The following is a 13,639-nucleotide window of genomic DNA, read 5'->3' on the forward strand; positions in this document are numbered from 1 at the left end:
ATCCAGAAAACAGGTAATCACAGAAGCTTGGAGCGCTTTTAACACAAACGTCTTCTACAATTGTGAGTAAGGTTCTATACTTTAACTTCTATTCATGGTAAATTCTGATTTAAAAATTTAAAGGAAGTAGCAAAAGTGAATCAACTACAAAAAGCCATGTCCCAATTAAATGCAGAAGCACCAGGAGTGAGAATGTGGGGAAGAATGATAGCTGGTATATTGCCGGAGATATTTTGATAATCCTTTTCACTTCAAAAGAGCTCCTATCTTATATGATAATCTCTTCATATTAATTCTTTGGCCATTTGAATGCCGTCCCCCTTATCACTCCTTCACACACTTTCCCCGTCTGCTTCTTTCACTCAGCACCCCGCTGCCATCTCTGCTTGCTTCCTTCCTTTGCTGCAGCACTTTTTCCAGTCCCTCATTTTCCTCACCTTTTTTCTGTCAAAAGAAAAAGTATGTTTCTCTCTCTCTCTTTGCTTCAGATTCTCCATCGACCCACAGTCCGATCCGGAGGGCATGTTTCGCATCAGCCCAGAAACCGGCCTCATCACTACAGCCATGGAGCTGGACCGGGAGCGGGAGCACTGGCACAACATCACTGTCATCGCCACTCAGCGAGGTCAGAGATTCCTCTTTATGCACCACTTTGTTACGACATTATTAGAGCTTTGTCATTGGATTATTTCTTCTATTAGGGAAGCTTTCAATGAAACCAGCGTTTTTTCACCCTGACACCTGTACCTACTGATAAGTAAGAGATTTAACAAAGTAAACTCTATTTTGTACTATGTCTGAAAAGCTCGGTATGTGTTGTGTGATACAGCTCACTAAGCGGCTTAGGGATGCTGTTTGGCCACAAGAATGATTTGCTACAGCATTCCAAAAAATCAGTTGATCTATACTTTGTTGGGTATTTGATGCGGCAACAGATCCCTTCCTATAGGAATACGACTTAACTCGCAACGACTTGGAGCAACAACATTTGGGACAAAACTTGCTTTGCTTGCACATTCTGATTGTAAAATGGAAAACAATAAACACCTGCAGAGTCTACATAAGTCGTAGCAAGGAATCCAGCAATCTACGGGTTACATTTCAGCTTCGGGAAATAACTAAAGTTGAGGTTGAGTTGTAAATCTTCAACAACTATGCTTAAAAGATAATTTTGTAAATAGATGTAAACGAATAATTTGTTTTACGTAACAACCCAATGGCCGTCAGTGTAAACCCTATTAAATCATTTGTGTTGTAGCTTCTTATGCCAATAAACAAATTCCCTAAAGCCTAAAAGTGCAAGATCATTAGGCATGCTGTTTCAGGTCTACAGTATATGCAAAAGCTAAAATAATGCAAGGTTGAATGAAAAAGAAAGTTGTAGCGCTTTACAAAAGTATTCACCAAAGTATTCACACGTTCAAGTACATTTTTTGTTATAGATAGAAACAATGTGGAATCTATCTGTGGGATATGAGGGAGATAATTTGTTGTTTTCCATCTTTTTTTATATGAACCTAAAAAGTATTGTATGCACTGTATTCACCTTCCCCAGGTCAATGTTTAGTAGGATCTTTTAGGTTACATATTTACCAATTTCTTCACATTTCAGATTCCTCATCATTCCTCTGTGGACATTAAGGTTATAACTCACTTTATAGTCTCAACAAGATTTAAGTACATAAATATAACTTCAGCCATGTGTACTTGTAGTTTGTTGAGCAGGAAGACTAATCACCACCCCAGAGTAAAGATTTTTTTTGTTCAATCCATTTTCTTATCAACTCTGACCATCTTCTTTGGGTCTGCTTAAGAAGTACATGCTCACATTGTGTCCCTGTAATACCACTTTGTCTTAGAGTAGGTATGTTTTATTTACGGTTGTGTGCAGTGGCCATTTTCTGCCACACAAGCAATGTTCCATGCATGCCAGAAAGGTAAACTTTGGTCTTATTGTTAGCTGGGACCTGTTCATAGCTTGGGAGGGAGGATTAATAGTTCCTGCATTCTCCCACCCAAGCTTCAAATCTTTGCAGCTCCTGCGGAGAAAGCCTTGGCTAGTTCCCTTATTAATACCATCTTTTTCCGATCTGTCAGTTTAGTCTTGGTAAGTTTTTTATTTTCACATGATGGACTGAGCAGTGCTGGCTGAGAAGGAAAAAAGCTTTGCTTATTGTTCTGTAACCTAAATCTGCTTTTAAATCTTTGAATACCCTGACCTGCCTGGCCTGCAATTTGGTCTTAATGAGATGTTTGATCACTTATTGTCTCTAACATATGGTGTTTTACAATTGATCTGAATAAAATACACTTATTATGTTTTCAGAATAAGAAAACATAGAATATGAAGGGAAAACATAAACTAGCAGCTTATTGTCTTATAAAAAGATAGACTAAATAGTGTAGATTCTGTTTTGCATTTAGTCTGACAGATACATCAAATCAAGATCACCATTTATCCGCCAAAGAAAGGTTTGGCTGCTAATGCAAATAAACCCTACTTTTGTTTTAGTTCATTTTACCTTGTTGGGTTTTTAGATTATTTCTGTGAAATAACTGGCAAAAAAAAAAAAAAAATAGAACAAAGTATGACTCTCAGCAGAAAAGATGGGAGCAATGAAGTGAGATAATGGTACCTCATTCTGACGTTAAAGACAGCTCTTCTTCTAAACCAAAAATTGTTTATATGCCTTATCAAATCCAAACTTTTTCTCATCTGCCAGCACTGTGGCAGATCACAGAAACAGTTAGATGAATCATCCTATTAGTCACTCAGTTTTTCTATAGTGCTGACAATCATCATTGCTGATGCCAGGTTCCAGCTCAGACTCAGAGAGTTATTGTACTGTATGGGGTATTTAACAATGACAAACAATCTGTTTTCTTCCTTGTTCTATGGTATTATTAGAATTAACTCCAGCTTGGTGGTAAATCCTGGCTCAGTTCCAGTAGCATTTTTAGCTAGTTGCAATTCATTAAGCCCACGACAATGCAATCCCTTTTTTTTTTCATACAAGCAAGAGCATTGTCAAATAATACCACCCACAGTTTGCAATGAAGGAAAGTTGTTTTCCTGCCAAGTCATGTCCTGGACAAAGTTAATCTTTGCTTAAAATCTACTCAGGGATGCTTGTGGCAGGAGAGCACCGGTGCGGCTGAGGCGGCTGCACAGCGAGCTCCTGTCTTGAATAATGAGCTCTATCTAATAAACAGACTGTTGGTGGTTGTGTTGACACAAACACAGTGGGAGCTCTGCCATGGCCACAGGCAGGCCTGCTCACCCAGTGGCATTACAGCAAGAGCTCATTTTCAGCTTCTCAGTGATAGGGACCAGTTGCTGTCACCCGTGACGAGTTGTTGCTTCTTCTCCACATTGGGGAATTTGATGTGGGAAGTGTATGTAAATGTGAGCATCTCGGTTTATAGAAAACCTGATAGGCTGTTTTGTCGGATTGGTCCCCCTGATAAATGATGAATACCACTGAGTTTGGGATGCTTTTATTGCAACTTGAAATGTAAAATGGGTGAATACTGAGGAGACTCAGACTTTATGCATTTTACACACTGTCATGAGAACTTTATGGCCGGGTGTGAGTGTAGCCAAGTGATTGTGGAGTGGAAAAGCTAAGGCAAATCCATTTAAACTGCTCCCCTGTGTAAACGCATGCACATTGACTGCTCCCTCCATTTTTCTCTGTCTGATGTCTCTCTTTCTTAAAAATGAAAAGTAGAAAATACACAGACCATCAACACGCTGAGAAGCTTTAGCTGTGATTTGAAGACTTAGATAAATAGAAATCTGCCTCTTATGGATGCATCCAGCTGGGATCCTGAGAGATGCAATATGAGCTAAATGAGACCAAATTCACCGCGTCTGGCTAAGCCAAATGAGGGCTGGCTAATGGGAACTGAGAATTGTTGAGGACTGTTGGACTAAAACCTAAAAGTTTTATTGTTCCTATGAGGACAAATTCTTGGAAATAATGAAGCACAAACCTGCAAATAAGGTGTGTGTGGGTGTTTTTCTGTCTGTGGGTGTGTGTCTTTGCCCCCCCTCCCGTATGTGTTTCTATGTTTTGTGTTCAAATTCTCCAAAACCAGACGCATTGGTTGCAATGCATTACTGTATGAAGCCCTCAAAGGTGTGTGGACTTATTTTCTTTTCCCCTAAAATTTATCAATATTCTTTTTCTCACAGCTTTAGAAGTATGCTAGAAGTATTCTCAGGTTTTCAGTTTGTTTTGTTTCTTCACAGAACATTTTTATAAAGATGAAAATAGAAGGTAATTAAAAGTAGTTTATTGATATCTGACTAACTGTGCTTTCCATACCTGAATTAATCAACCTTGACTTATTAAAAATGCAGCTTTACTCTACATCTTTTAACACAAAACAAAAAACAAGAATATATCACTGCTGTTGTAGGATTACTACACTGGCTTCTAGTTCATTTCCTAATCGATTTAAAAATGCTATTATTCATTTTTAAAAGTAAACATGGTCTTCCCTCAGGATCTGACCTGATCTGTCTACATGCTGGTAGATTAGTTATTGTTGGCTCTCCCAGAGTTAAAGAGGAGGTGGAGAAGTTATTGAGCATATTTAGTCATTCTCAAAACTTTAAAATAAGCAGCCTAAATGTGAGTTGAACTTGTTCCTTAATCAGTGAGCAGCACATTCTATGGCAGGGATCTTCAACATTTTCCAGGCCAAGGACCCCCAAACTGATGGCGAGATGGAGCGGGGACCCCCTAATTATATATATTGTATGAAATTGTGTCATATCAAACTGGTCCTATAGTAACTATTTTACAGATGGAGTAATGTAATGAAAGTAATTTCGCTCTGGGATTATTAAAGTATTTCTGATTCGGATTCCTGGTTGATGGGACAGGTGTTGTGACTGAAACGGTGCCCAGCTTGAAAGAGCTCCTTGCAAGCTGCGACAGTTGAATCAAGATGCTATGACCGCAAAAATTTGATTGACAGATGACCGTTGATATATGATCGACCAAATTTAGGTGTTCAGGCTGACGTATAACTAACTGACCTGCATAAAATAACAGAAAAAGAAACATAGATTTTAAGACAGGATTTTTTATTTTTTATAGAAATTTTCTAAATTTTGGGACAATATCATCTGATAAAGTGTCGCTGGAAGATAGAGACAGGATGTCCCAGATGTGCTCAATCAGATTCAGGTCTGGTGAACAGGCGGGCCAGTCTATAGCTTCAATGCCTTCATCTTGCAGGACCTGCTCACACACTACAGCCACATTACTTCTCAAAATATTAGGCTGGGTTTGGGTTTTCATGAGCTGTGTGCCAAAATCATTCGTATTAGGATAATAAAAGACCTGAAATATTTCTGTTAGTGTGCAACGAATCTAAAATATATGAATGTTTAAGTTTTATCGTTACATTATGGAAAATAATGAACCCTATCACAATATGCTAATATTTTGAGAAGGACCTGTAGGTCTTGCATTGTCCTGCATTAGCAGGAACCCAGGGTCAACCACACCAGCATACAGCACCTCGGTACCTAATGACCATCATGCTACCTCTGGTGAGCACATAGAGAGATGTGCGGCCCTCTAAAGAAATGCCACCCCACTCCATTACTGACCCACTGCCCACTTCAGGGTAAAGTAAACATTTACATTGAAATAAAATACAAAGTTGTTGGTGTACATACCGTCCAGACCTTAGAATCTATTCCTCATACCCAGAACGAGAACGCAACATGGAGCTGCAGCTTTTATTGCTAAAGCTCCTCTAATTTAGAACAAATCTGAAAGTACTAAAACCCAACATTGATTTAAATATGTTTAGAGTTGCCTTTCATGATGCTATTTAAACCTTTAACTAAAACATAATCACCTTCAGTTTATAATTGAACTTCTGTTTATCAGCACCTTTTATGCCACTGCAAAGACTTCTGTGTGTTTGATTTCTCATGTTTTGTTCTTGTACAGCACTCTGAATTGTCTTGTTACTGAAATGTTCTATACAAATAAACTTGCCTTTTTTTTTTTACCTTACCTTGTCTTACAATAACAAAAATATCACAAGATAATAGTTATATGAAGAATAGACTAAAGAAAATGTTTAGAACAATTTTATCTACATTTGATTTCATTTGCAGATAACATGTAGAGTTGGAAGAAATATTAGCAATATTCTGATGTCTGTTATTTATATTTTGCCTTTTCCAGACAATCCCAGCCAGGTGTCCAGAGTTCTGGTTGCTGTGGAAACATTAGACCTCAATGACAATGCACCTGAGTTGGACAGACAATACACAACAGCTTTGTGTGACTCTTCCAATGCTGGACAGGTCAGTATGAGCTTTATTGTTAAATTTAATTGTTTAATGTTTGATCTGAAGTTGTTCACATTGCTTTCAGTTTATTGTAAAAATACAAAAAGTTCCTTTTTTCTCATTAATCCATTTTCAAATTCTGTATCTCCCAAAAAAAAAAGAAAAAGAAAAAATGATTGGCCAAAAAAAATATCATGGTTTGAGATCAAAGTCCTGCTTTAGAAGAAATATTCCTTCTTTTCTTTAGTTTTTGCCACACATAACCTTTCCTACACATTAAGAAGGGAGGCGTGATGTTGTTATGACAGTGAGGATTTTCAGTCTTTGATTTGTGACACTAGATGTCCCAGCTTCCTGCATGCTAAACAACTTCAATTTATCCTTTCATCTTTTTGTTTTAAGTGTCCTTGATCTTGTTCAGGATCCTAAGGGGTGTAGGGGTGAGTCCTAGAATAGCTATTGAAGTCTCAAGAGGTAATTAATGGATCATAACCTATGAAGACTGCAAATAAACACGGCAACATGAAAAAAAAAATATATAAAAAAACTAAATCGAACATGGTCTGAGAAAAAATCCCCATATTTGTTTATTTTGTCCAACAGATGATAAATAAGACAAACATTACACTGTAGATGAATATATGAACATCATCAATCTATTGCCTATGTGTTAATTAATGCTTTTTGTATTTTCATCCACTTACTGCATATTCACCTAAAAGATAATAAAAAAAATAATTTAATGCTTATTGGTCTGTTCAGAGTAACATTTCTGAAATAAAGTTTTTACAATTTTATATCTGTATTTAGGTTTACAAGTTTGTTTTTGTTGGTTATACAGGAAAATAATTTTGAAAATGTAAGTGTTCAGCTTTTACCAAGCTTTTATAATTTTATTTTTCTTAGAAACGTTAAAAATGAAGAAATCAAACATGCAGGTAGTCTTTAACATACCGACTGTATTTAACCACTTTATTTATGATGCCCTTTTGATATATTTGTTAAATATCCAGACCAAGATCTTTTTTATATTTTTGCACTTTATTGAACTTTATATGAAAAAAACAATATCTCTGTGTGAATCAGTTCTGGCAGTTGAATGATTAAATAAATCAAAGCCTTTAGGTTTTGAGATCTGTCTATAGATTGCTAAGGAAAGCATCAAGAAAGCAACACTTGAGTGACATCAACATTGTGCACTAGCACAGAGCCCAGCTAAGCTGTTCTACAGAAGGTAGGGGTCAAGATAACTAAATGGCCAATGTGAACAAGATCGACAGGTTCTTTGTGTGGATCAAATTACAGTACAACCATTAACAGTAAAAGACAACAATCAAGACTTTGTGGTACAGTTGTTCCTCAAAAGCTCTCTAAACTGCACAACACTGCCTGCTGCAGCTCTACAAGAAGGATTTTCTCTCCTTTCACAAAGCTAAGGCCCTTCTGATCACAGTTTCCCCAACATCTTGATGGGAAAAACTGGGCAATAAGCTTCTTCTAATACCATCCTGACAGAAAAGCCTATCCATGGCAGCCTGCAATAATCTTATTATGCTTCAGGGTTTAGAGGATACTAACAACTAAGGTGAATATGTTGACAGATCCACTGATCAATAAACCCTTTGCAGTGGATTTCACTTTCCTTCCAAGAGTCATGTTTATTAACTGAAATAAGGACATCTATATATGTGATTATACTATTTAAAGGACGTATTCGCTTAAAAAAATAAATAAATAAATAAACCACACCATTTTAATTGGGAGGAGTCGTTATAGAAAAATCTGTTGTTTATTTGATTCATTTTTACAATTATAAAGCATTTATATACAGGGAGTATTCCCCTTTTAAACGACGTTGAATGAACAGGCGGTCCTCAAGGGCAAATGTCTTACAGGTTTCTCTGCTTCAGCAAAGCAGATTCTTATGATTGCAATTCAGGAAAAGCCTGTTATTCAGCCATCAATGGAAATCTGCTCTGCTGAAGCAGGGAAACCTCTAAAACCTGCAAATTAAACAGTAATCCTTGAGGACCGACTTTGGGCGTGCCGTCTCAACACAATACTCCATTATGTCAGTTTGTTTGTATTGCTGGACAATTATTAAAAATGCCTTAATACGAATTCAAATATTCACAGCCATTGGTTAAAACTGCTGATCCATATTTGGCAACATTTTAGAATATGATGCCACACGCTAAGCACATCACCTCTAGACAGTGTGCCTGATCTTTGCTCTACATCTCAAGTTCCATCAGATTTGATGGAGGACATCACTGTAGAGCCGTTTGTAGTTCTCTACAGAAATGTTAAACTGAATCCAAGTCTCTACTCCGAGTTGTCGACCCTGGAACTTTCACAGATTGGTTCTGAGACCCCTCTTTTGAGGTCTTGACTGGGTGCTTTGGGTTACTACCCCAGTCTGAGGTCAAGAGCCCTCTGAAGCAGGTTTTTATCTTTGTATGATGTTGCATGTTTCCTTCTATCCTCACTAGTCAATTCCTGCTGATTAAAAAACATCTCCATGGCATGATGCTGCTACCACCATGCTTCATGTAGGGCTAGCATTGGCCTTGTGATTAGGAGTGCCTGATGTCTAAGATAGACAGACACGATGTTGCCGTTGGCAACTGAAACCATATTTTCATATGTCACAGGTTGAACTATGAGTTCCCACCTTGGGGACAATTTTCCAAATCTATGCTCATTTACTTTTCCATCACTCTGCTTTCAATTTAATTACTTTTGAGGGTTTCCAGCTGTGCTAAAGATTGCATTTCTTTTTCCAAAAAGATGAGAGTATAATTTATGCTTTAATGGCAGAACTGCTCCAGCTGTAGGTGTTCATAAATACAAGGCTCTATAGGCTCATCATTGACTTTGGGGCAGTAGCTGAAGATGGAGTCTGTGCTCAATAGAAAATCATCATTCTAAACTTGGAGAAAGAGAAAAACAGATTTACAGTTAGGGAATGTGGCGCAGGAAGGAAGGCAAGCCAGTATGACAGCTCGGTAGATAAAGATAGAACTTTCACTCTTTGCCAGATTTAAGTAATATCTGGGATTGCCACAATATGATCATACTTTTTTTATATCACAATCATAACCAAAAATGATTTTAGAGGGTGCGACATGATGGAAATATAAAATGAGACGCTGAATATTACAATCATAATAATAATACACGTTTATATTTTGTCTTTTATAATTAGACAAGTGCAAAACTATAAATTAACACCAATACATTTTGACAAAATTTTAATAAAGATGTTTCTTTTACTCAGAAAATCATACCTCTTTATGCAGTGAAAGAAGGACAACAACCTGCTATCTTCAATTAATAAGTCTTTCTATCTGGTAAAGTGTTCTGTAGTTGAGTACTTTACAGTCAAGCAGCCCATTTCGAACAGTAGTTTCAAAAAGCTGGTACCATATGCTTTGTTTTTATTTTACTTTACAAGACTTCAAGACACAGAATAGAGTGCAGGATTAGCGAGACATATGCAACTTTGGTTTTCAAACCACACATTTCACAATGTAGATCCACCGTAATACCAGTAACCAGTGGATTCTGTGTTTTGGGACAGATAAAGCATAACTGATTCGTTTTTTGTGCTCATTTATGTAAAAGCTATTGTATTTAATGGCGTTAACCGTTCATTGGATCAGGGATTGAGGAATCTTTAGAGGTGGGGGTGAATTTTAATGTGCTCTAATTTAATTGAACTTTAACTTTCATTTTCAAGTCTAAAGTGTAGGGCATTTAAGGCAAAAGGTGGTGAACATGGAATAACATTGTACTTTTCCATGCAATAATATTAGTGTGGAAACATTAAAGCCTGAAAACATGTTTTAGATAAAAGCCATTCATAGAGACTAGTGTATTGAGCCAGACAACCATGCTTGTAATTATAAATCAGATGGGGTCACAAATCATTGTTAGTAAGTACTCTTTAAAGGTCAGTGAGCATTTGCATGTTGTCTAAACTGAATACTAACCTGTTTATCTATTAAAATGCCCAAAAAAAAATTAGCTTGAGCTAAGTTATTTTACCAAGCGTGAAAGACTGTTTAAGGGCCTGCTGATTAAACACAATGGACAACACATGAGTGACTATTAAGTCATTAAAGTCTATCATCCAGCAATAACAACTTGAACTTGATTATAAACCTGCTGAGGGAACAGCTGTTGTTTCATTCAGATAACTCATCATTGTCATTTTCAAAGCAAGCCACCTCTTTATTGTTAAATAAGTGTAATTATGTAATTATATGTTTTCTATTATCTTAATTTATGGGATTAAAACATATATCTTGAGCTTAAAATGTCAATTTTCCTTTAGAGAGTGTTTTTTTATTATAAATCATGTAGAGCCTATTTCAATTAAAGTTTAAAATAAAACACTGGCATTTGTCCCACTGAGTTGATGGTCTGGAAAAGGCAATATAAATAAATAAGAATAAAGTTAATTCTTACATAAAAAAAATTGGAAATGTTTTTCCTTTAGAAGAAGATATGAAATCACAGTTGAAACATACATCTTTCTATTACATATGGAGGTGTAGAACATGCATGTATATTGAAGCATATAAAGTATGTAAGCATTTGGGGTTTGGAGAGACAAAGCTAAGTGTAGAGGAAACACAATTATGCTTGGCTGGGTATCAGAGTACTACAGAGATTCTCAGCGTAATAAATCTTTAACTCCCTCCCAAAGTACATCAGTCAAAGTTGGGAAAAAGCAATAAATGCATGCACATTACTGTGAACAAAATATCTAAAAAAATATTCCTACCTTTACAATTATGCTTAGAGTGACTGTAATGGCAGCTGATGCATCTAATTTGTCTGTTGTTTTTGATCCTCTCTCTTCACACACTAAGCTCAAATATCCTCAGACCACTGTTTGCGTGGAAAAATGCCCAAACAGAATGAAAAACTGATTTCACCTTCCACTAGAGCAACTTAGGGAAAAAGGGCATAAAAAATAAAAGAAAAAACAAAACTTCACAAATACTTTTCTAATAAAAAAGAGGCTTGGCTAACCTTAAAAAGCTATACGACGTACATAGATGTTAAGTGTTTGAAGAATTACTATTTTTAAAGCAAAACTCTACATTTTAAAGTAGGTAAAACAACTGCAATCCTTGAAAAACAAAAGGAGCAGGATCGATTTGCTGAGGGCTTTATTGTTATTTGTCATTGATTAGCGGTACCACAAAGCTGGTTATCAACTCTCTAACTCAAACCAGGTTTAACTGATGAGGGATCTGTGAACACGCATGTATGAGGGGGGAGCTTTAAGGTACAGTAGCAGACCAATCACAACCATGAGCGCAGAAGCGAGAGTGCCACATTTCTCCTGTGAGGGACAAAAACGTATATTACAGAAATATGAAGAAGAAAAGAGAGACAAAAGTCAAACATGGTGGCAGCATGAAAGAGACACAAAATAGCGTGGCATAGGCCTACACTGGGAAAAATCTAAATCTAGATAAGTCATTATTTTCTTAAAATAAGTGTATTTGTTCTTGGATTGAGGATGTAAAAGAGACATTTTGCCAATGGAAAAAGACAATTTACACTTAAAATAAGAAAGCACAATTGCATTGTCTAATTTCAAGTGCATGTTATACAATTATCTTGTTTTAAGAGTAAAAATACTCATTCCACTGGCAAACTGTCTCATTTACCTACTCAAATTAAGGGTAAATACACTCAATGTAAGAAATTTATTTCTAGGTTGTTTTTCCAGTGTATACTGACTGCGTAAATGAGCAAGGTTTACATTATGCCATTTAACACAGCCATGCATCCCAATCACTGTACTACATATTAATTGCGTGCCCCCGAAGAGTGAAGAGAACTTGGGAGCAGATAGAAATAAAACACCCAAACATTATTTAATCTGGTTAGTAGGACCTTTTGATTCAATAATGTATGGGCTACAATAAAGCTGGTGCTGATGCCACAACTTCTTGCATCATATTAATAAAGGAAGAGATCAGTCTGAATGAAATCCTCCCGATCCGACCTTCTGGAGCCTGAGGGTGCTACCTATATCCATTAAAACACCCATGTGAACTTCCAGCCTTCATGCTGTCTAGGAAAGAGGCAGATTCTTAGTGCACAAGTGAAGAATATTTTGTACTAAGTATGGTTATCAAGTAATATTGTGTGCAAGCTGAATACTTAAAATAGTTGAGCATCCCTTTGAATCACTTTCCCTTTGAGATCGACCCAAAACTGGTCGACCAATCACATTAAAGTAGGATTGATTAGATAGAAAATATAGCTGTGCATTACAATTGTATGTTTCTGTAGTTTCTCATGGTGTCTGCTGACATTTTCGATTGTTACTGTGATTGGCTAAAACAAAACTTTGGATAGTTGGGCTCTTGGTGTTGCTTCGCCCAATCACCTCAGAAGGGTCTGCTAATTGTTCCTCCTTTCCCTGAACAGATTTGATTGAGCAGTTTGGGATTAAAAATGTGTAGAACTAAACCTAAATCTTCTACCTTATCAAACTGGCTTACCAGGTTAGGTAGTTCATGAACTCCCTGAGCTGACTGAAAAACACTTAGACAAAGAAGTCGAAATACATTCAGGCCAGATAACATTTTGCTGCTAGGCTCAAGACCAAAGACCTTGATATTGAAAAACACATGCTTTTGTATTTGGGAACAAGGATTGTTACTTTACAAAACAGATAGAATCAGAGGGAAGGAAAGGACTTTTTGCAGAAATATTGAAGCACCTTCACAAGACACTGTACAGGATGTTAATTTGTGTCCAAAGTATTCCCACCTTGGACACAAATGGGTCTTCCAAGGGGACAATGACCTTATCATATTGCCAAATTGGTTATACTGTGGCTGAAGGACGTAATTGTTATTGTTTAGGAGTACCCATGATAAATCATTGAGGATAATCCCATTTAAAATTTGTGGGCAAGGAAGAAAAGGAGTTTGTGATATAAGGCGGCCTACAGACAGCAGGTCTTTCAGGAAAAAGAAATAACTGGGAGCTAATATACTGTGAGAAGCGATCTGAATATCCAATTTTTTTTTTTTGTCATTGTTTAAAAGCCAGTTTTACCAATTACTATGAAAATATCTGCAGTATGTCAATTTCTTAATATGAACAACGCAGAACCTCACTGTTCTGACTTATCTAAAACTGGAAAAAAGGGTAAGTAAAAGAAAAAGGCTTTTAACTACAGTACAAATAATTGTAAAGTATCCAAAGTTTGGTTATACAAAGTTGCATGTAAAGGAAGGTCAATCTTCCCTGGCCTGTTATCCAAATACAGCAGCT

At 36.7% G+C, this 13,639-nt stretch overlaps 1 protein-coding gene across 1 annotated transcript in view; it reads left to right on the forward strand.

Moving 5' to 3' along the window:
- Positions 1–13,639, forward strand: part of LOC119793340 — a 269,987-nt gene that overhangs the window by 236,389 nt on the left and 19,959 nt on the right. Inside the window, exons 9-10 of the mRNA XM_038300477.1 lie at positions 489–625; positions 6,219–6,340. Of these exons, the coding sequence (XP_038156405.1) occupies positions 489–625; positions 6,219–6,340 (259 nt within the window). The remainder of the gene's footprint in view (positions 1–488; positions 626–6,218; positions 6,341–13,639) is intronic.

The sequence above is a fragment of the Cyprinodon tularosa genome, unplaced genomic scaffold (assembly GCF_016077235.1).
Source record: "Cyprinodon tularosa strain WSP-4 unplaced genomic scaffold, ASM1607723v1 ctg45, whole genome shotgun sequence".
Classification (NCBI taxonomy): domain Eukaryota; kingdom Metazoa; phylum Chordata; class Actinopteri; order Cyprinodontiformes; family Cyprinodontidae; genus Cyprinodon; species Cyprinodon tularosa.